General features: G+C 34.2%; 2 protein-coding genes across 6 annotated transcripts; both read left to right on the forward strand.

Moving 5' to 3' along the window:
• The first annotated feature begins 3,904 nt into the window (after positions 1 to 3,904).
• Positions 3,905 to 8,335, forward strand: LOC120072267 (uncharacterized). 2 transcript variants are annotated; one of them, XM_039024701.2, is made up of 10 exons: positions 3,905 to 4,527; positions 4,928 to 5,041; positions 5,140 to 5,295; positions 5,835 to 5,996; positions 6,108 to 6,221; positions 6,724 to 6,831; positions 6,930 to 7,046; positions 7,191 to 7,298; positions 7,431 to 7,538; positions 7,666 to 8,335. In XM_039024701.2, exons 1-10 carry the CDS (start codon positions 4,105 to 4,107, stop codon positions 8,161 to 8,163), a joined length of 1,908 nt encoding a protein of 635 aa, XP_038880629.1. In that variant the 5' UTR covers positions 3,905 to 4,104; the 3' UTR covers positions 8,164 to 8,335. The 2 variants fall into 2 exon arrangements, with proteins under 2 accessions (XP_038880629.1, XP_038880631.1); XM_039024703.2 differs by having other exon boundaries at positions 3,912 to 4,527; positions 6,939 to 7,046.
• A 3,204-nt stretch (positions 8,336 to 11,539) lies between these two features.
• On the forward strand, positions 11,540 to 22,021 carry LOC120071231 (serine/threonine-protein kinase TOUSLED). 4 transcript variants are annotated; one of them, XM_039023367.2, is made up of 16 exons: positions 11,540 to 12,703; positions 13,375 to 13,464; positions 13,824 to 14,030; positions 16,135 to 16,185; positions 16,547 to 16,654; positions 16,880 to 16,924; positions 17,501 to 17,613; positions 17,933 to 17,999; positions 18,576 to 18,642; positions 18,776 to 18,873; positions 19,108 to 19,287; positions 19,447 to 19,657; positions 19,897 to 20,161; positions 20,526 to 20,580; positions 21,074 to 21,235; positions 21,432 to 22,021. In XM_039023367.2, the coding sequence occupies exons 1-16, from the start codon at positions 12,476 to 12,478 to the stop codon at positions 21,525 to 21,527; spliced, it is 2,043 nt and encodes a 680-aa protein (XP_038879295.2). In that variant the 5' UTR covers positions 11,540 to 12,475; the 3' UTR covers positions 21,528 to 22,021. The 4 variants fall into 4 exon arrangements, with proteins under 4 accessions (XP_038879295.2, XP_038879292.2, XP_038879293.2 ...); XM_039023364.2 differs by having other exon boundaries at positions 11,673 to 12,703; positions 13,815 to 14,030; positions 19,444 to 19,657; XM_039023365.2 differs by having other exon boundaries at positions 11,673 to 12,703; positions 13,815 to 14,030.
• Positions 22,022 to 22,927: the final 906 nt, after the last annotated feature.

Consider the following 22,927-nt stretch of genomic DNA (forward strand, 5'->3'; position numbering starts at 1 on the left):
AAGAGAGACAATCATTTTGTCTTATGTATGCTTCATTCATCATTTGGAGTACTTGAGAGAGTAGTCTGAAGACAGAATCTAGACTTAAGAGAGTCGGATTAGATCGCATGAGCAAGAGTAGAGACTTAGAAATAAGTTCTATCTGCTACATTCCATACACATTGCATGCATCATAGAAATAGAAAATGTGGCATTATGCATTGAGAAATGTAGTGCGTAATATTTGTGTATAGCATGATCGCATGACTTGTATAAAATCTTAAGAAATGCTAGCTAAATCTCTTATCAACCCCTTCATCACATACTTGTTACAACACCACCCCTTTCATCGCTCCGCATTTAATTCCATCGCATTAGAAAATCTAAGTTAAATCACCATCTACTTCTTTGTCACCATCGCAATAGGATCAGAGAGTCCGTCGCATATCTATTTAGTAATCCCTGTGTTCGACCCTGGACTTACTAGAACCCTAAGAAGGCTTATACTTGGGCTTTGTTAGAAAAACTTGCATGATCATCGCATCCACACATCCTTACATCGCATGATAAACCAACGCCTTATAATGCTTATGAGATTTAATGCTCAGTTTTATCTAGTCAAACCCAAGTGCAAATTTAACCAGAATTCCTGGTGAGTCCAGAGTCGAACGCAGGGATTGTTAGTAAGCGCACGATGAAACTAAAAATATGTTCTTAGCGTAAGTTAAAATGTTCAAGGGGGTGATTGGATAAGCTAACTTAAATCTAAATATGCGATGAGAATTATGTTTAAATGAAGCAGTGTAAGTTGGATAACAGTTATGCAATAAGAGAGTTGAGAAGGATTTTTACTATCTCTTTTTAAACAACTAGATGGATTATGCAATCAAGCTATACACTCAATGTTACGACCAACACTTTTCAGTGTTCTTTACCACATTATCTTATCTCTAAGATGCATGCGATAGGTGTAATATGCAGAGAATGTACTTATTTCTAAGGAACATTTTTTATTGTTTTATGAGGTCCTAATCTAAATTCTTTCAAACTCATATTAACTTTGCTTAGAAAAATTTCTCAATTGATTCAAGCAACAAATATAAGCATGCATAAAACAAGTTAATCGCATGTTCTTCAGTTATTTAGTCGTGTTAGCTACATTCTTCTCAACCTATGAGGCGATTTAGCTACGGATTATGTTGATAAAAAAGACATATAAGATATATAACAAACATGTATTCATACTGCAGATCTGGATTTGTCAATACAAGAAATACAATACAAATACACAAAACAAAGAGAAAGGGGTAGAGAGTCAAGTCGTGGTTCGCAGTGTCTTGCTTTCTCTGACTCGTTTTACAGCTGCTTCACTTAAGCAATTGAACAATATTATCCTCTTCTCTCCCTAGAATCTTAAGCTCTAACTAAGGAATTTCTATAGAAAATTGGCAGGGCCTTCTAGCAGAATCTCTTCTCAAGGTATTATTCTCATCTCCTATGATGTATATTTTGTATGGCATTTGCATGGGTATTTATAAGCGTTCGTGAGCACTTCTTTTCTCTAACTCATGATTGCATTGATGGGGCGCACTAAATTCCATACCCTGTCGCACCGTCTACAACATGTTAGGGGTTCATTGAATCTTCAATAAAGCTTTCCTGTCAGCCACAAACGTAACTTGTGACGTGGCACCCACTGCCCATGTCATGTCATGCCTCGATGCTTGTAGCTTATGCGATCATCTTTCCGTTTCTTCTCTGGCAATTCTTGCTTGATCGCATCAATGGGTATGCAACATACGATCACACGTTCATCAGATTGCTGAAGGATATTCTGCATAGAAGTAGCGAAATTAGTCCAAAATTTAAATATGTTATACGTTAAAAGTATGTGATTGCATGCTTTGTTTTTTTTTTTTTTTTTGTATAGATATATTGGTATAAATTATCTAAATTTCATGCCTCTGCCTTATTATTTTAAATGAAAGAGATACAATAACATGTATTTCTACAAGTTATCATGGATGTAGTCACGGTATATTTATATTGATCTCTTGATAATTATATTTACATGCGAATCCCATAAGGATTTAAACTACTTGAAACATATACATCAAATTCCCGGGAATGGTATTCAATAAAGTTATAGAGATTACTATATGGATTGAGACAATCAGGACGGATGTGGTACAATCGTCTGAGTGGATATTTATTGAAAGAATGATATCAAAACAATCCAATATGTCCATATGTTTTAATAAATAAATCACAATCAGGATTTGCTATTATAACTATATATGTGGATGACTTGAATATAACTAGAACTCCTGAAGAGCTTTCGAAGGCAATATAATATCTTAAGAAATAATTTGAGATGAAAGATCTCGAAAAACAAATTTTTGCCTTGGTTTGCAAATTGAGATAAAATATTTATTCGTCGGTCAACTTATACAGGAAAAATTTTGAAAATATTTTATATGGACAAAGCACATCCATTATATATTCCAATGGAAGTCCATTCATTGGATATAAAGAAAGATATATTTCGACCTCGAGAAGATAATGAAGAACTTCTTGGTCCCGAAGTATCATATTTTAGTGCAATTGGTGCACTTATGTATCTTGCTAATAATACAAGTCCATATATTGCATTTTCAGTAAATTTATTAGCTAGATATAGTTATTCTCTCACAAAAAGACATTGAAACGAAATTAAGCATATACTCTGTTATCTCCGAGGAACAATCGATATGGGTTTGCTTTATTCAAGTGAATCAAAATTTGATCTAGTTGGTTATGCAGATTTTGGATATTTATCTGATCCACACAAAGCTAGATCTCATACATGTTATCTGTTCACATGTGGATGAGCTACTATATCATGACGATCGGTGAAACAGATTATAACGGCCACTTTCTCAAATCATGATGGAATTATTGCAATTCACGAGGCTAGTCGAGAATGTGTATGGCTAAGGTTAAGACTCAACACATTCGTGAAACGTGTGACTTATCTTCTAATAAAAATATTCCAACAATATTATACGAAGACAACACAACTTGCATAGCCCAAATCAAAGGGGATATATTAAAGGAGATAGAACAAAACGTATTTCATCGAAGCTTTTCTACACTCATGATCTTGAAGAAAATGATGACATTGCTATACAACAAATCTGTTCGAAGGATAACCTGACAGATTTATTTACAAATGCATTACCAACCACAACTTTTGAAAAATTGGTGCACAACATTGGAATGCGGCGACTCATAGATCTTAAGTGATGTTTTCATGAGGAAGAGTAAATATATTGTATTCTTTTAGGAATATGTATTATATGAAATATATACTCTTTTTCCTTCACTAGGGTTTTTTTCCATTGAGTTTCCTTAGTAAGGTTTTAATGAGACATATTATATATATATGGGCATCTAAAGGGGAGTATTATGAATATTATAATAAGAAATAGATGTCCATTGTTTAATGTCCAAAAGCCATGTGTCACCATTCACGTTGTCCATGTGCCTTATAGTAATTATGCTTGGTGTCCATGTAAGTCCACATAATACTTGTCATTTTTCCTATAAATAGTGACATTTGGTAGATCTTAAAATAATATACGTATACCCATTGGTGAGAAATCCACACCAAATTCCACTAAAATTTTCATTGTCTAATTTTATAATTCTAGTTCTTTTATAATTCTAGTTTTTATTTATTTATTATTAGTATATAAAAATATTATTATATTATATTTTTTATATCTGTAGTCTCGTTGTGCTCATCAATTTTACAAGAGGTTTTACTTGATTTATTATTTTTAATTTTTACACGAGCCGAGACAAAACGCTGCGTAGACTTGCGAGGTGAAAAATTAAACTTGCGAACACGCGGGATATACCACCCCATAACCGGGGTTCCGACAAAGGCCAGGATACGACGGCTCCTAAGCCTTTACGGAACGACATGTCGTCGAATTTATTCGAGAGGGAAATTATATACAAAAAATTGCGGAAACCCTAGCCACCCAAGGGCGAAAATTTGCCAAGTTTGCTCAGTTATTCTCCCAACCATTCAATTAGGGCTACCAAGATTGCAGTTTGATTCAGTTTTGTATTTGGAAGATGGGGAGAAGAGTCAAGCAGAAGAAGTTCAAATTCGAGGACGACGATGACGAACTTCAGGTTGTGAATAGTGCGGCTTCGAAGTCTGCAAATTCGCTGAGCAGTGACGACGACGAGGCCAATGAAGATCTTAGCCTCAAAATTGTCGAGAAGGCTATGCAATTGCGCTCCGGAAAGTTGGTTACCGATGCCGGCGTTAATAAGGATGTTAAGTGTGAACAAAGTGGTAAAGGTGATATTGTTGGCGTTGGAGCCATTCGACTGCTTTCATCGACATTGGAGGGTGCCGACGCCGACGACGGAACTGACAGAGCCAGCGCTGATGGCATTGCTGCTGCTTCTGAGGGGCGAGAACTAGGGAGTAAGAAGACAGTGAAGAAGAGGAAGAAGAAAGTTAAGAAGCTGGGAACCGAAGACCGCGATGTGAGTATTTTACTACTATCGCTTTAGTCTTTTTGGAAGAATCTAGTGGAGGGAGTGAGTTATAGAAGGATTGTTTATCTTTTAGCGCATTGCCACAGCCTAAGAGACCTCCCCATTCGGGTTTTGTTGACGACTCGATGACAGTGGCAAGAAAGAAGTCCTAAACTTAGGCCAATGCTCATTGAACCATAACCAGTGTATTGATGGAATTTTCACCTGCTTATGTGGTTTATGGAAAACAAAATATCTGATAACATAGCACTAGTTTCAAAGTATGAACTGTCCTAAATTTTGAACCAGAGATTGTATTTATTTTCCTATAATCTGATAAGACAATCGTGGGGTATGTCTACTAGAGGTTCGTATTTCATAATTGACTTGCTGCTTCCTTTCATTTTAGATGGTTGTCACAGAAGGTGCGAAGATCAAGACAACTGGAATGATAGATCATGTGGATTCAGTGGAACCAAACTCTACCGAGACAACTGATAATAATGTGTTCAGGAAGCTTCTTGTGAGTCCCTTTAACTGCTCTGAACTGCCATTAAGGAAAAGTTAATGTTTGTGCTTGTGGATGCTTAGTTTTGTATCTCTCATATATTATTCTACCAGCGTGGACCAAGATATTTTGATCCTCCAGATAGTTGGGGAACATGCTATAATTGTGGTGAGGAAGGTCATAATGCTGTGAATTGCACATCAGCTAAACGGAAGAGACCATGTTTTGTCTGTGGAAGTTTGGAGCACAATGCAAAGAGTTGCTCAAAGGTCAGGAATAAAACATGCAAAATTGATCTACTCTTACTTCCCTTTGCTTTTCTTTTGTTACAGCTATCCTAGATGGTTCTCACTTCTCATTCGGGGGGGTGTCCATAGTTGGTCTAACTAGTATAAATATCGAATGTTGAGGTCACGGGTCAGGTCCTGTTGGTGGCAATAAACATGAGGATTCCTTTGTCACATTCAAGCCTCAGAATGTAGATATAGCGAGTTTAGTGCAAGAGTTCTCTGACACGGAGACGTAGTGGTCTGAATGTGGTCTGAATGTGGTCTACTCATATCTCTGCATTTTTTTAATGATCATTAATAATTATCCACTTCATCAAACATCTTTTGTGTCTGAGGTAATTTTTTAGAAAAATAAATTGTCTTCAAGTTTGAAATTCCTACTTCTAATCTAGAGACACAATCTATTCACAAGCAGCCTGAGTGTCTCACGTGCTGGAGTATTGTCTTCTTAAAATTCTCCTGTTTCTTGCTCATTTGGATTTATCGAAAACTGAAAACCTGCTCCTTACTATTCTCAGGCACGAGACTGTTTTATTTGTAAGAAAGGTGGGCATCGTGCAAATGACTGTCCAGAGAAGCACAGGGATGTCTCTTCAAGCTTAAAAATATGTTTAAAATGTGGAGATTCTGGGCATGATATGTTTTCTTGTCAGAATCTTTATCCAGATGATGATCTTAAGGTCTTCTACTTTGTATTGTAGTGTACTTTCTTGGCTCTTTTCCAGAAATTGTTTTGCATGGTGTATCATTTTTCTCAACTTGACTTCTAGAAACTTTTTTTTTCTTTTCAGAACATACAATGCTACATTTGTAAGAAATTTGGTCATTTATGTTGCGTGAATTCCATCAGCGGTACTTCAGTAGTTTCCTGCTATAAATGTGGACAGACTGGACATACTGGTCTGGTAAGTTCTCTTTGCTTACATCTGACTCTATAAGATGTTCACATGATATACTTATATCACTCTTCATTTTCATTTGAGATGCTCTCTGGGTTTTTTTATGTTTTATTTTTATATGCAACTGTCCTCGTGTTTCACTTTCACCCCAGTTGACAGTAGCCATCGGAAAATTGATTCCAGTTCTGAATTTTGCTGATTCTTCAGCATTGAATTCCTGGACTTGTGTAGTGAGTGTATTTTCTTATGCAGATCAAATAATTGGGATTGATGAGATGCTAATATTTACTTGTAATTATAGAGTTCAATGTTTACTGTTTAGTGTGTCAAACTTTTGAGAAAGTAGGTGAGGGTCAATAGTGTTGCTTTCACTTATTTTGACTTGATGCCTCTGTACACGGAGGATGGAATATTTAAGTACAGGAATTTGTTGATTAATGTTCCTTGCTTCTAAATGTATTGCATGTGGATGATTAATTTTTTGTCCTGTGTGTATGTGAATTTACAGTCATGCTCGAGATTACGTGGGGATGCCTTTGGTGCTGTATCACCTAGTCAATGCTATAGATGTGGTGAAGAAGGGCATTTTGCCCGTGAGTGCACAAGTTCAACCAAGGTAGTTAGGGAAACATTAGGAGGTGAAAATACTAATTTTGTTATGCATTTACTTATATTTCTTGTTGTAATCTGATTATAAACTTGTACTCTATGGAGCTTGCTCAGAGTGGCAAGAGGAGTCGTGAGGAAGCCTCTGGTGCCGCATCACCTAGCCCATGCTATAGATGTGGTGAAGAAGGGCACTTTGCCCGTGAGTGCACAAATTCCACTAAGGTAGATAAAAGAGTTAAAGAGCTACATATCGGCCTCGGCCTGCTTTATTGTGGAAAAATCTAAGAGAGGACATTCATTTTCTTATATTTTCTGTCGAAATGTCATTCTAAAAATCTAAACTGATACTATATGGAGCTTGCTCAGGCTGGCAAGAGGATTCTTGAGGAAACCTCTGGTGCTGCATCACCTAGCTCATGCTATAAATGTGGTGAACAAGGGCATTTTGCTCGGGAGTGCACAAGTTCCACTAAGGTATATAAAATAGCTTACATATTTGCCTGTTTTATTAGAAAAGAATTAGGAGTAGAAAACGTTAATTTGTTATATATTTATATTTCCTGTCGAAATGTTATTCTAAACTTGTACTTTATGGAGCTTGCTCAGGGCGGCAAGAGGATTATTGAGGAAACTTCTGTTGCTGCATCACCTAGCTTATGCTATAGATGTGGTGAACTAGGGCATTTTGCTCGTGAGTGCACAAGTTCCACCAAGGTATATAAAATAGTTTACATATTGGCCTTTTTATTGGGGAAAAATTCGGATGAAAAACTGCTCATTTGTTATACTGTTATATTTCCTGTCAAAATGTGATTCTGAAACTTGTACTAGCTTGGCTCAGGGTGGCAAGAGGAATCGTGAGTTATCAAATTCAAGATCGAAGTCACAAGTAGAAGAAACTAACCATATGGTGTCAAAATCTGCACCTCATGATAAGAAGAAAAAGATAAACCATGAAGAACAATACTCCAACCTGCCTAGTAAGTCGGGACAAACGGGTCGCTGGATACTGGAAGGTAGTGGTTCTGGTAACTTCTTCAATGGCACATTTATGAGAAATGACTGGAATTCTCCTGTTACACCATCATCTCGGTGGGGTCATAATTATTATACAGAATATACCGGTCAATACGCAAACCCTCAATTTTCCGATCATTATGCAAGCCCTCAATCTTCCGGCCACTATGCAGGCTCTCAATCTTTCTCTAAGAGGCACACATTACATCCAGGGACTCCGATGTCATTAGGAACCACTAGAACTCCTCAGAATGGATACTCGGCGTCAAGATTTGGAGGCTTTAGCAATGAAGGAAGGAGGAAAAGCTACGGATGGTGGTAGAAAGTGTTATTTGATTTGAATGATTGGTAGCTGTTGGGAAAAAAATACTGCTCGAAGATTTGTTCTCTTCAAAGCAGAATCTGAGATCATTGTAAGTTATATTGCTTCATTTGTAACAGTACCAAATTTACTTTTTTTTAGCGTAGTTTACATGTTACCCTATTGCTCGTTAGAGTTGCTTGTCAGGTTTCTTTTTCTGCAGTTTATAAATTTACACATTTATTAGTTTCTCTGCATCATCGGTCCAAACTGTACAACAGCAAATTGAAAATTAAAACAGTTATCTGGCAAAATATTAGTTTGGACTTGATTGGTCAACATTTGTTGAAGATCTGAAAGCCCATGGCTCGGATTTGGGTTAAAAACACTTTTTCATTTGAAGATTTGGGTTAAAAACACTTTTTCATTTGAAAATACTTTTTTAAGCGCTTGAAAAGTCGATCCATAGTTTTTTTTTCCTTCTACTGGAGTAGGAAACTAATAATATGAGTACTAGTGTATTAGATATCTATCTCTGCAAAATTACAAAGTAGGAAACTAATAGTATAGATGTTTCTCGTATACTCTTCCTATCGAGCATGTTCTAAGACAAGCAAATGAAGTAGTCAATGTTTTAACTCTATGCTCGTCTCTCCATTTTAACCTCAACTTTAGTCTTTTTCTGTCTATTTGTTTGTTTGTTTTGTTTTGTTTTGTTTTGTTTTTTTGTTTTTTTGTTTTTTGTTCTTTTTTTTTTTTTTGTTTTTTTTTGAAAAAAAAAAAAGAAAAAAGAAAAAAGAAAAGGAAGAGAATGAAAAAAAGGGTTTGGAATTATGATAAATTTTCTTTAATGGAAATGGTCATTGTATTTTTAGCTTTTTCAGTCAAGTCTTTGCAGATCATGTTGCAGTTACCTCTTGTTTTTAATAGAAAGAATAAGTGGATTTAAATTAAATGAATCTAAAGTAACCTGAAATGGAATTTTTATACCACTAAATTTGGGGTCGTATCCATTAAAATTATAAATTAGTAGTTGTATCAATTTAAACGTGTCTTACAGTCTTGTTCGACAAATATCGTGTGAAATTTATAATTTGTATCAAAACTCCTAAATTTTTATAAGCAAATTAAGACCATTCATTATGATTATTTTGTAAAATCATCAATGTCTCAATTTGTTCACGTATAAATTTTTTCACACGTATTATGATTATTTTGTAAAATCATCAATTTATTCATTATGATCATTATATGTCTCACACGATGTTTTTCCAAATCTAATGTTTTAAATTGATATAACTCTTAAAGTTTAGTTAAATTGATATTTTTTTCTTTATAACACGTGGAGTGTGAAAGAATCAAATCTCTTATATCAAAGTTGATATTACAAGTATTATGCCTCTTAAATTATGCTATTTTAACTTTTGTGTCACACATTTCATCTAAGAGGTTAAAGATTGACATTAGAGTGAAATCGATCGGTCCAATCCAACTAGTATGATTTGAGTTGGTTAATATATTGATCTAAAATAATCCGAACTTATTTTTAACTTTAAAATGTATATATATATTAGCTTATAATACAATTACATATACATAATTTATTTAAGTTTTATCTTTTTTAGATAATTTATTTCTCAACAACTCCTAAAAATAGTTTTTTAGCACAGTGGAGAGAAAAAATTTATTATATAAATTAGTTGTTAATCTTAATTTAATATATGAAAATAATTGAATTAAAATTTTACGTATTAACATCTTACTTCTTTTTAGAACACAAATTTAAATAAGTAACTCGATGCATCCAAACCAACCTAAATATCCTATAGTTGGATTGAGTTGAGTTCATTTTTTAATAAAAATTATTTAGATCGAAGAAATTAATCATAAAAACAATTGAATTGGATTTAAAAAATCCTTCAATCTAACTCACGAACACCCCCTAATCAAGCATATTCCACATTACATATTAAACTGAGAAAAAATAAAGAAATTCGTAGTAGTAACGAGGAAAGCTTCGTTTATTACAAAAATTTTGCTTATAGATATACCTTGCCATAATTATTACCATTCTTCGTTCTTTCTTCTCTTGCCACAATTTATTATTCCGCATGGGGGAGGAGGAAAAGGTCAAATATGCAATTAAGCTTAATGTTTCATTCTTAAATTAGCTCTAATTTGATTATTGATTTAAGGTGGTTTGGATTGTTTTTTTAAAAAAAATGTTTTTTTTTTAATTTAAACATTTTAAATCAAAACGGTATAAATTACACTTCAAAAATTATTTTGAAACGGTTGTCAAACACTTTATTTATTTTTTCTTTTCTAAAATGACTTATTTTTTTAAATTAGACACTTGAAAATATATTACAAACAACCTTTTAATTTTATAAAATATCCACCCATTTATCTCTATTTTACTTTTAACTTGTTATATGAGTTAGAAAAAGTGTATTAAGTGTATTAACAATTTTAGAAATTTTATTATAGTATTCATCGACGGTTTATTACTACGTCAATTAACATGTGATAAGTCTGCAAGTAGTCAAGAATTTAACTATATGATTGAAGGTGTAAGCCTTAATTATTTCAGCTATATCTAAATTGACTATTTATCAAGTACAATAGAGGACGGAGGGATTAGAATCACAAACTTCTTGATTACTAACACATACCATATGTTAGCTAAGTTATCATGCCTTTAATGATTGACTATTATTTATTAATATATGGATCCACTCATTTTTTTTTTTTAATATTAATTCACATGTAATTTACTACAGGAACTTATATAACATAGAACCAACAACCAACAAATTTTTGTCCTAAAAAATCTTGTATTACTTTTATTTCACCTTAAAGTAAAAAGATGGTTACTTGAAAATGTTTTTTTCCCTTAACAATGAATAACAAGAGAACACTTGGGAAAATTTTGAAGAACTCCTATGTCCATATTTAATATTGTTTCTCCTTTCAATAGCTATTGGGCAAGGACAAAACATAACTTATTATATTAAAGTAATTGATTGAACAAAAAGCTTTGGTACATTTTATACTCATCATCATGTTTCATTTTAATAAAGAAACCTCTTCTTCTAGATTTATATTTGGCCCATGTCTTAGTGTTATAAAACATTTTATGGTGTGTTTGGGGAGCTTGAATGTAATAAAGATTATTAAAAATCAGAGAAATGTTGAAAAACGTGAGTAATCGAAGACGGAATGAAAATGAGATAATGAAGCATGGAAACGATGAGAAAAAGGGTTAGATTGAAAATTGTCAGAACGGAATGAGTTTTGTATTATAAATCGGAACCAAAACGCTCAATCCAAACATGGATTTTCTATTACATCATATTACAATCACATTCCATCATGGACCATCAACCATGCTTGTAATGGTTGTTTTGCTTCCATTTTTTGTGTGTCAACTTGATTGGAAGAGGTCAAATTATTAGGAAAAAAAAAAAAAAAAAAACCACATGAGAATTTCTTTCTTCAATATTACCTCTCATTTCATTTTGGTATTTGGTTAATGTTTATTATACATTTATTTTTTCTTCACTCTCAATCAAGGTCCATTTTTCATTAGGGTTGTTTTTGGGGGAATATTTGATGCATTTGGGCACTAAATGCTCTTTGATAGATGGTAAATCTCTCTCCACAAGCCTTGCAATTTGCAAAAGATGAAGTCTAAAGGTTAAATCCTCTGTTTTTCTCATCAAAGTTTTTCATTTCCCTCACAATCTCAATCTCTCTCTTGTTCTTCTTTCTCTCTCCTCCATAGTCTTTTCTTCCATGGTCTTGAAGTCATACTCAGTATATTCCTTCATCCAAAAGTTTCCTCAGACTCATAAACATTCAAGTTAGTACTAACACCATAGCCTTGTTTTTGCTGATCTTATTGTTCTCATCTCAATTATCCCCTCTATTCAATTCCCTTCCATTCACTAGTTTCTACCATAATTGTGAAAACCCTAATTTTCCTTTCCCCTTTTTCTGTCTCAATTTTGATCTTTCTGAGTTGGGTTTTGTACTGGGATTACTCTTTGAACTTCTTTTCGATATCTTTGATTGATTCTTGCAGTTTCTCTCTGAACCCAGTTTTGTTAGAGCTTACTTTTTCCTACACAGCTTGATTATGGCTGTGTTTTCGTAACTAAAGGGTGTACACAGATTGTTTTTGCACGCTATGGAACCCTGCATTTCTGTAGGGTTTACCTCAAATTCAAATTGAGTCAATTAGGGAATAAAGATGATTAGATGATTTCTTGAATGGTTTTGAGTATACTGTTTTTAATCGTAAGTTGCTCGCTGCATTGCTGTTTACGCAATGTCGGATGATATGCTTCTTCATTTCTCTTCCAATTCATCCAATCAATCGGACCAGTCTTTGCCGACCAAAATGGCCAAGCTCGAAGCTCGTATGGTCGGTAAGACCTCGTCCATCCAGCCGCCTGCTCAGTCGCAGTCAACCAGGACTTCTGTCTCATCTGCTGTGAAATTTGTCGCCACTGAAAATTTGATCGAGCCCTCCACTTCGAGTGATTCTGATGATGCTGTAAGTTCCATTTACCATTCATGTGCAACTTGTATTCATTCCTCTTCGTTTCTGTATCTCGAGAATTGAGTTTTAGTTGGTTATTGAGATTGTGACTGATTAAACAACCTGCCATTCTAATTTTTCCCATTGGAACTGACTGGAGTTAGGCGTGGGAAATGAGAATGCACCAACCCACAACTAGGATAATGTACTATCACCCGTATTACTTTTGTGTGGACAATCTTTGATTTTCTTGTCTTAAATAGTGTCTAGAGTGGATTTTTTATTTTCTTGTGATACTCTGTTATTGAAAGGTTGACATTGATAACTTTGGAAAAAGTAAGCGAGATTTATTCGTGTTAGAATATAATTTTGGTGCTTTTGGCTGACCTATGAACTTTAACGTCCTTTGACAGAAAAAATGAACTTGAACGTTCTTATTTAGGATCCATATCCATTTATTTGTTTTCGTTGATAACCAAAACTTATTTTTGCTTTGTAAGTATGATAACTTAAAGTTGAGAGATTATCTATTATGGATTTGATGATTTCTTTTAGTACAATAGAGGGTGGGGGGATTCAAACTATAAATTTCTTGGTTACTAATATCTATTATATGCTCGTTGAGCTATGCTCGCATTGGCTTATTCTGGATTTGATGATATTGTATGTAATATATTGTATATTAGACTGGAGATGGATTCCTCATCCAAGCTAACACCCAAAAGCGTCAAAAACTTCAAGAGGCCAATGACCCAGTCCTTCCTGAACGTGCTGAGGTAGTTCTTATTATTTTGGTTATGGTTTGGAGTAACAATTGCTGTAGTTTAAATATGATAGACAATTCCTAAACCCTGGTTCATTGATCATAAATGTTTTTATCCAATGAAATGTTCGTGTTTCTTGTATAAGTTTTTCATTTTCTAGTTACTGCATCAAACCTTGTTGTCTTCTTTATCGAGCACTTGACTGTCTGTGCCTTCTCCGTCTTGTTAATTTTTTTTCTCCCTTTTCTTTTGATTTTCTGAGTCTATTGACCTGCAAGTTGTTTTTTGGCACCTATTATACTCCTTGGAATTTTACCTTTAATGACCAATATATATATATATATATAAAATAAAATTACAAGGCATTTCAGGCAGTGGAAGATGGAAGGCAAAATCTGGTGGAAGCCACAGAGACCAAAAAGAATGTGGATGTAAATAGGAAAAAACAAGCCAGAGGAAGGGGACAATCCCTCTCAAATCGAGGTCGTGGGTCAAGAGTTAATGATCAGATAAAATCACAAATTTCTCTCTCAACAATTCCACCTACCAATGGTCAACACGACAGTTTATACCTTAAGGTAAGATCTGACTGATCAGTTAGTCAAATCTGTAATGTTGTTTGTGCTTTAATCGAACAATTTTGTGTTATTTAGTTCTTTATGATGGATTGACCATTTAGTTGAAGTTATTTATTTGATTGAAAGATAGTCTCCAAAATCTATTTCAGACATCTTTTTATAGGTATATATATATATTTTTGTTTATTTATATCTTATTTAATTTCCTCGTTTTTAGAATTGGAGAGCTTCTTCTATAAATCCTTGTCTTTTTGGGCATCTTGGCTCTTTTTGTATGTTTCCTTTATCGATGAAAATGCCACACTTTGTTTAATTGTGCTGGAGACTCTCATTCAGGCTTTGGTAATAGATGATATTTGTGAAACTGTCATCCTGCTTTTCCACAAATTTTTAGGTGTCCTACTGGGAGCACAAAGGTTCTGTCATCCTTCTTTCAATTTGTCTAGTTTAAGTAAGTGATCTTAGGAAGGTAGACACCTTCTCCAAAGTTGCATAGATTCCTTTAAAGTGGAGAATAGACAAGGATAGTGTGATCAGACAAGAGATATCCCTATCATGGGTGAGGAAGTCATCTTTAATGTGTTCCACTAAAACTCAGTTGTCGTCCAGTGTAATCAAATGGGACACTTATCAGATGGTTGCTACAAGCAATCACATAGAGGTAGTGCAGCAGGAATTGGAGGAGGAAAATGCACTAACTCAGAAAGATGACGAGGAAGCCATGGGTGCTATGTTGAAGGGGATGAAGGGGAGCATTTGTCTTACATTTCATCAACTCTTACTCATGCAAAAATTGAAATGACCTTCTCAACAGCACTCAATATTCAGGACTTGTTGCAGCAAGAATGATATGGTTGATGAAATGATTTTAGAGGTGGTGGTAGAGAGAATATGTTCCATCTCTAAGAGTTGCAAGGAGTCGATTGAGTAGCTTTTCCTCCATCCACCGTTTCGTGATAAAGGGTGCTTTTTGTGGCAGGAGCTTTAGGGAGAGAGAAACAACATAACCTTTAGAGGGCTTGAGAGTTCCTATGACGATGTTTGGTCTCTACCAGACTCTTTTGTATTTACTTGGTCTTATTTCTCTTGACTGGAGCCTCTTTTGTAGTCTGACTTTTCTTTTTGTGGGGTTTTCCTTTTTTATATGTCTGACTATGCCTTCATTTTTTCTCAATGAAAGTTAAATTTTTTTCAATTCTTTTAAAAGACAGAGAATATATTTTATCTTTCCTCAGTGAAACTTTCAAGTCGACCCATGATCCATTATCCTTTGTTACCCATGCAAGATTGCATGGGTTGGAGAAGTGGATCAGGCCTATATAAATGAGCTGTTCCATTTTCTTTTTGAAAAGGTCTTTTTTCATTTTTTCTCAATGAAAGCAGTTTGTTTCTATCACAAAACGTATCAATTGAACCATAATGGGTTGGCCTAGTGGTAAATAAAGGAACATCTTCTTGGTAAAGGGCTAAGAGGTCATAAGTTCAATCTATGGTGGCCACCTACTTAGGATTCAATATCTTATGAGTTTCTTTGACACCTAAATATTGTAGGGTCAGGCGGGTTCTCCTGTGAGACTAGTCGAGGTGCGTGTAAGCTGACCTAGACACTCACGGATGTTTTAAAAAAAAAAAAAAAAAAGGAAGAAGGTACTGATTGATAGTCTTTTCCTATATGGCACAGTGTTGGGATATATTTGGGTTGGTTGGTTCAACATCAATTATTCTTGTTAGTTTAAGGTATACTAAAAAGCCAACTTAAATAACAGACTTTTTAATTAAAATTGATTGTCTGAAACAGGCAAAACCAATCAAAATTGACCAATGTTTTCTATTTTTAAAAGAAGTTGCCCCATCACGATGGCTTCTTGAAAGTATGAAATATTCAATTAGCAGCTACAAAATTTCTTGGGAAGGAAGGCCGTAAGACTAAGCATGGGCCTTCGCATAGTACCCTCATTTTCTACCTGGAAGAATGAGATACCTGAGCCATTGATCAAGCTATTGCAATGCAATTCTATTAATTCATTGTCCGAATTTAAAGTCCCGTTTTCTATTAAGAAAAAGAACATTTTGGTTGATTAGTAATCAATCTCTGGTTTTGCAGGATGGTATGTGTAAAGAGCATCTTCGGGTAGATAATCGATCTCCAATGGAGGTATGGCGTTTTTCATATGTGCATGGAAGCATTCTCCAATACAGGCAAACGTACCTTTTTTCTTTTTCTTTTTTGGATAGAGATATATCCTTATGTCAAATCCCTATGAAGCATGCATCTGAATGAGTGCAAAAAAGAATTTTTATGCCCATGTAATTCGCCGGTTTGCAACCTTTGAAATAAGATTAAATGTGTTTTGTCAACATACAATTGTTGACTTGTGAAGTGTTGTTTTGTTTGTAATGAATAGTATCTCCTGTTTGGTGCATGGAAAAAGTTTTCATTATGTGGAATATCTTGCCTTGGTGCCACAACTTATTGACATCTCAAATTTTTTCTTTTTGTTGGTTGTATTTAATAGGAAGAGTTGGTTTCTTTACGGGCAAAAGTTGCTTCATTGGAGGAGGATTTACGAAAATCACGTCAAGAGTCTTCTGAATATCAAAATCTTTACCATGAATTAGAAAAGGTACATAGATAACACCCAAGATAGTTGAAAACCTATTTGCTAGAATACATTTTCCTTATGGACTTTGTCCATGCATATGGTGGCATTCGAAAATGTTTTTCTTTTTTGGAGTATTCTAGAATGTTTCATTCATAAGTTTGTTCATTTGCAAGACATCTTCGAATTGTCTTTTCTGTTTATTAATTTTATGATTTTATCTTTTCTCTTTGATCCTGATTTACGCAGGAATTGAAGGAGATCAAAGAGTACGAACAGCAAATGAAGCCTAAGGTTTGTTTGTCTCAAGGAATTAATCTTTTACCTGTGAGCTGAAAAAATTTATAAAAATTTAACCGTGTATAATATCCAGTTTAAGAAGCTACAAGTTCCTTAGTGAAAACATTCCATCTAGGAGCTAGGTCATGAAGTCTAAGAATTCATCTACATCTATACTCTTCCTGGGGATTTTCCAATACCTAGAAGTCCCTGAACTATCTTCGGTCAATATGTGTCTGGAAGATGACTTTGTTTTTCACTAGCATCAACAATTCTATTATCTCTGCCACTACTAACTATATTCCACCCTACTCGCACCAGTCACTGCTTGCCTTTCTTGCCCAATTTATATATGGCCCACGACCTTATCTTACTTTATGGTAGCCATTTTTCTGACCATCAAGGTTGTTTACTCCAAAGGGAGGTTATTTACCATGAAATCTAGCTGATTGCTTCTTTATAATGTTATTTGTTCTCCTATTATGAAGAGGCAAATAGAACGTGCTTTCATCATCAAGAATTTGATTTTTTGTAGACACAGATTTGTCATTAACTATTTCATCCTTCTTGTGGATTTTATTGACATTACAGAGAACAAAAGTACTATCGGATTTGCTGATATCTGTTTCAAAGGCTGAGAGGCAGGAAGCGAGGATGAAAGTCCGACAAGACTCCTTGAGACTTGGCAATGTGGGTGTAATCAGGTTAGTTTTTTCATAATCTAGTTGTTATATGCCATTGCCACGTTATATCTTGCCCTTGCTTAGTGAGGGATTTATATCCCGTCTTCTTTACCCTACTTTAACAATTATGTTCCAATTCCTGGCCTCTAGATAGCCGTGCTAATGGACGAGATTTGTGAGACTTAAGCTATGGGTTTGAAATTTTGTCTGAAACTTTGACTATTCTGGGTTTTGGATTTGGATTTGGATTTGTCAATCAAATTATTGGCTTCTTGCAATCACATTCACTTTCAAGTTTTATTCAAGGAAAAAACTGATTGCATTTTTGTATGGATGTCAGAGCTGGGACAGTCATATCTGAAACGTGGGAGGATGGACAAGCATTGAAAGATCTAAATGCTCATCTTGTACGTCATCTTTATGCTTTTGTTGACGACTTAAATTTTAGGAAGAAACTAAACTTATTAAATTTTTCTTCTTTATCGGATCAAATAAACAAGGACTTTTTATATAGAAGAAAAACCATCGACCAATAAATAAGTTTTTTATTCCAAATATGAATAATCGGTATAAACACCCAGTCACCTAATACTCAGATAATATTACAGAAGTATAAAGAAAATCCAACATAACCATATCCAAAACAAATTTGAATTTGTTTCCAATTTAATAGTAGGTTTTTTGTTTGTTTGTTTGTTTTGTTTTTCTTTTTTTAAATTATTATTTGCAAATTATAGTAGAGCATGTTGTACTTTTTAGATCTTTTGTTGTGGATAAAATATTCTCACGAGCAAAGAAAATAGGATGAACATATCATAGCCTCAGCATTTGGCGAATAGTATATTTTTACTATCTGAACAAAAAGTTTTTTTTGTCACCTACTAGATCATGTATCTTTGTTTTAGTTTTTCCAACATGGAGTTCTTGTGAGTTGTACATTTAGTCATTTGTTCATTGTGACAAATAAGTTTCCCACTTTTCAGAAACAATTACTAGAAACCAAGGAGGCTATTGAACGACAGCGCAAGTCCTTGAAGAAAAGACAGCCGGGTAAGTTTTTCTCACGCACTAGTACATGTGATCTTGCTGTAAGATTTTTTGAAATTTAAGATAAGAATATATGCTTTGTGCCTAAAATTCTAAATTCAACCATCTAGAAGTGACTGAACTTTCTATTTTATAGACAAAGGTGATGGGACCGATGTAGAGCCAGGAGCCCAAGAAGAGGACAGTTTCATTCAGGATGAAATCTATAAATCCCGTCTGGCAAGCATTAAGCGTGTTAGTTCCTTTGTCATGTCTTGTTGTCTCTTTAATTGAAAACATTTGCAATTTTATTTATTGGTTTGCTTAGATGACATATCTATCTTATCATAATTTATAAACTCTTATGCCTTTTTGTCTCTTTTGTGATAATATATTTCTTCGATGTTCTTATCAAAATAATAATAATAATACTAAAATAAATAAATAAATAAAATAAAATAAAATAAATAATTTATGAACTCTTTGTAGGAAGAGGAAACTATTCTACGTGAAAGGGACCGATATGAAATTGATAAAGGAAGGCTTATACGTGAAATGAAGCGGATACGAGATGAGGATGGTTCTCGTTTCAACAATTTTCAGATTCTAAATTGCAGATATGCCCTTTTAAACCTTCTTGGGAAAGGAGGATTCAGTGAGGTTTACAAGGTCAGAAATTTGTGCTGTATAATTATTCTTAACATTCTCTCAAAAAAACTGTTCGAGATTTAAATTGATGGGAAAAAAACAAGACCGTCTCTGCCTACATTTGGCAACTGTAAAGATATACCTTTTTGCAGTGATTTTGAAGTAAGAAATTTCCAGCAGGCTTATGACTTGGTAGAGCATAGATATGTTGCGTGTAAGCTGCATGGGTTGAATGCTCAGTGGAGTGAAGAGAAGAAGCAAAGTTATATAAGGCATGCAATTAGGGAGTACAATATCCACAAAACATTGGTGCATACTCACATTGTTCGGCTATGGGACATTTTCGAGATTGATCAAAATACATTCTGTACAGTCTTAGAATATTGTAGCGGTATATCTCTGTTTTACCATTGTATATTTCTGATGTGCTTTTCATGTTGTGCGAGGAAGCCAGTTGAAATATTCTGCTTTGAACATAAACAAAATTGACACTTGTTTTCTGGAACAATCTGAAACGCATGATTTTATCAGACTATGCATAACACTGTCTATTTTTCTTCTTATCTTCATATGAAAAGTGGTATTTTTTTTTTTGTCTTGCTTTATCAGTTGCACATTTTTTTTCTCCAGGGAAGGATCTTGATGCTGTTCTCAAGTCAACACCAATATTACCTGAGAAAGAAGCCAGGATTATCATAGTTCAGATATTTCATGGCCTCGTTTACTTGAACAGAAGGACACAAAAAATTATCCATTATGACCTGAAACCTGGTAACGTTTTATTTGATGAACTAGGTGTTGCAAAAGTGACGGATTTCGGTCTGAGTAAAATAGTTGAGGATGATGTTGGATCACAGGGTATGGAACTAACATCACAGGGTGCTGGAACATATTGGTAAATGTCTATTTTAGTGTGTACTTTTGGCTTTTTATATGTTTTGACATTTATATCCTGCTTAGAGTATTGAATAGGCTGTGACTTTTTGAGTTGAGTAGAATAGTTTCTTTGCTAGTTATATCAAGTTTGCTTTCCTTTCCCCTCTCCTCTTTAGTCCATTTCTGTGTCTAAATGTGTAAACCATTGTTGACCTTTTTCAAGGAGGTAATGCGTTTTATGGAGAAATTATGGTGAACGAATGGTTCTTTTTTGGATTTTAAGTCCTTGATATTGTTTGTACAAGTTTTCTTCTTATAACGCCCCCATGCATGCATTCCTACTCTGTGTAGTGTCAGTCATTGATTTGTTTTGGCATCTGCAGGTATTTACCTCCCGAATGCTTTGAACTCAGCAAGACTCCTTTAATATCATCCAAGGTTGGTTGTTCTATAGTTTATTTTCTCTTTTCTGCTGCATTCTTGTTTATGTTATTATAGTCGTGGACAACTGAATTTTAGATATCTCCATAATGGTACGATATTGTTTACTTTGGACATAAACCCTCATGACTTTGCTTTTGGTTTCACTCAAAATGCTTAAAGACATAGAAAATGGGGTGAGGGAAGATACGATAAGTATTCCCCACTGGTCGCCACCAATCTTTCAGTGTTAGATATATCTCTAGTTGGCTTGAATTAAGAATGGTTTGTATTTACCAAAGAATCTATACAAAGAACTCTGATCCAAAAACTAGGAAAAAGAACAAGGCAGTAAGGCTAACACCATATTTGTTTTTATAAAAAAAAAACATCAAGTTTCTTGCAAGTGAGTCTCCCAATTGTGATTTGTGCAGAAAAGTGTAGTATGTACTTTACTGCCTTGCTTTTCCTAAGCTCGGGTTTTCTATAACCTACCATCTTCTGAAAACAGGTTGATGTCTGGTCAGCGGGTGTACTACTATATCAAATGCTCTTTGGCAGACGTCCATTTGGACATGATCAGACACAAGAAAGAATACTTCGTGAAGACACCATTATAAAAGCTCGTAAAGTTGATTTCCCTACTCGACCTGCTGTCTCAAACGAGGCGAAGGTGAGCTGTAGTCTGATTTGCATTTGCTCAATTCCCTTCAACATAATATAACTATTTTTGTGCTTAATAACACATTCATAATATATTTTGGCCATCCATATTTTGATATGTCAAGGTTTCCTACATATAATTTCCTATGTTATAATGTAGAGATTCACAGCAGTCAAACAATGGTTTTTATATTAACATAATGCAGGATTTTATACGTCGTTGTTTGACATATAACCAAGCAGAGAGACCCGATGTTTTGACGATTGCTCAAGATTCATACCTAACATATTTGAAGAAGTAATCACGTGACAGAAGTATGGTTCTGGAGATCCACATTACAGAAATTTAACAGGTTCTATCTTTCTACAGCAAGCAAAGAAAGTATAGTAACTCATTGAAACTGTATACACAAAAAAAGAGCTGGTCTGCCATCCTTTTGAGTGACTTCAGTTGTCCTATCTTCAAATAATTGGAGGTTCGCAAAGTTTGTGGTTTGGAAAGTTGCCCTTTGGGTGGAAGGCACAGTGTCCTACAATCCTTGTGGTTTAGTGTTCTGAAAATGGGCTAGAGGCCCCTAAAATGGGGGAAAATGAGGGAAGTTTTGCTTTTCTTTTGTTTGCCCATATATTATTTTTCCCTTTCGGAAAATGATTGATTTTGTTGTATTAAATATTTTCTTCAGTTTATATGGTATTGGCAGTCTCTTTTTGCCAATCGTTAGATAAACCGCATTTCCACCAAGGTTTCATGTAGATGTGCAACTCTCAAGAATGAAAAGTTCATATTTTTCTTGAAGTAATGACTATTATGAAGGTCTTCTTAGTATTGTTGAATCTCAATGTTTGCCCTGTTATTGTGAAGTTGGACTACCTAGAGGCTGTTTATATGCTGAACGGGGTCTCTTTAGACTTTACTTGGGTCTCTTTTTTCATCCTTGAGGCTAAAGTCTCAGCAGATGAGTTGGACAAATGTTTTCTTCAATCATGTTTGATGCTTTAATAATGTTCTGGCCCATTCTCTTGTTGCAAGACGTTGTAAGAGCAAACTTCTTATCTTCTCGTGTTTCTTAATGTGATTAAAGTGATTTCGTAATCAGTCTTTGTATTCTAAAATTAAAAATTAAAAAAAGAAAAAGAAAGAAAAACAGAAAGTTCATTTTTTTTGTTTATTTTATATATAAATTACATGAACAAAAATTTGCTACTCATATCTATAGCCTAATTGCTCGAGTTGGTACTTTTTTCCTTTTAAATCATGACACGCAAACCATAGTATGAAAAATGGGTTTCCCAATGGAAAAGGACATTACGTTACTATACGTACAGCTTGTCGGCCACGCAGCTTGTCTCCCAACGGCTATAAAATTTGAATGTCTTGGCCACGTGGATCATTTTCTTATGTTTTCGATTTCTAATTTTTTTTTTTAAAATAACAATTTAGTCTCTTAATTTTGATTTGTAATGATTTATTTTCTATAATTTCAACTTTGTAACAATTTAGTTCTTAAAACTTTATTATGTAACAGAATTGAAACTTGAGATATTAAATCTTTACAATCCAAAGTTTAGAGATTGAATTGTTACTTTCTATGGGAATTAAAAGTAATTTTTAACATAATAAATAAGACAAATTGCAATTTATGTGTTTCCTATTAATAAATTGTTGAACTAATAACATAAAATAGTAATAATTAAAAACCAT

Source organism: Benincasa hispida, chromosome 2, assembly GCF_027475165.1.
Source record: "Benincasa hispida cultivar pf3 chromosome 2, pf3_genome.v1.1, whole genome shotgun sequence".
NCBI lineage: Eukaryota > Viridiplantae > Streptophyta > Magnoliopsida > Cucurbitales > Cucurbitaceae > Benincasa > Benincasa hispida.

Bases quoted from the DNA above. Each gene is read 5' to 3' on its own strand.
- LOC120072267 (XM_039024701.2), top strand. From the start codon at position 4,105: ATGGGGAGAAGAGTCAAGCAGAAGAAGTTCAAATTCGAGGACGACGAT. The intron at 5,997-6,107 runs GTCTTCTACTTT...TTTTCTTTTCAG, and splicing joins ATCCAGATGATGATCTTAAG to AACATACAATGCTACATTTG. The intron at 7,047-7,190 runs GTAGATAAAAGA...GAGCTTGCTCAG, and splicing joins AGTGCACAAATTCCACTAAG to GCTGGCAAGAGGATTCTTGA.
- LOC120071231 (XM_039023364.2), top strand. From the start codon at position 12,476: ATGTCGGATGATATGCTTCTTCATTTCTCTTCCAATTCATCCAATCAA. The intron at 19,288-19,443 runs GTCAGAAATTTG...AGAAATTTCCAG, and splicing joins GATTCAGTGAGGTTTACAAG to CAGGCTTATGACTTGGTAGA. The intron at 19,658-19,896 runs GTATATCTCTGT...TTTTTTCTCCAG, and splicing joins AGTCTTAGAATATTGTAGCG to GGAAGGATCTTGATGCTGTT.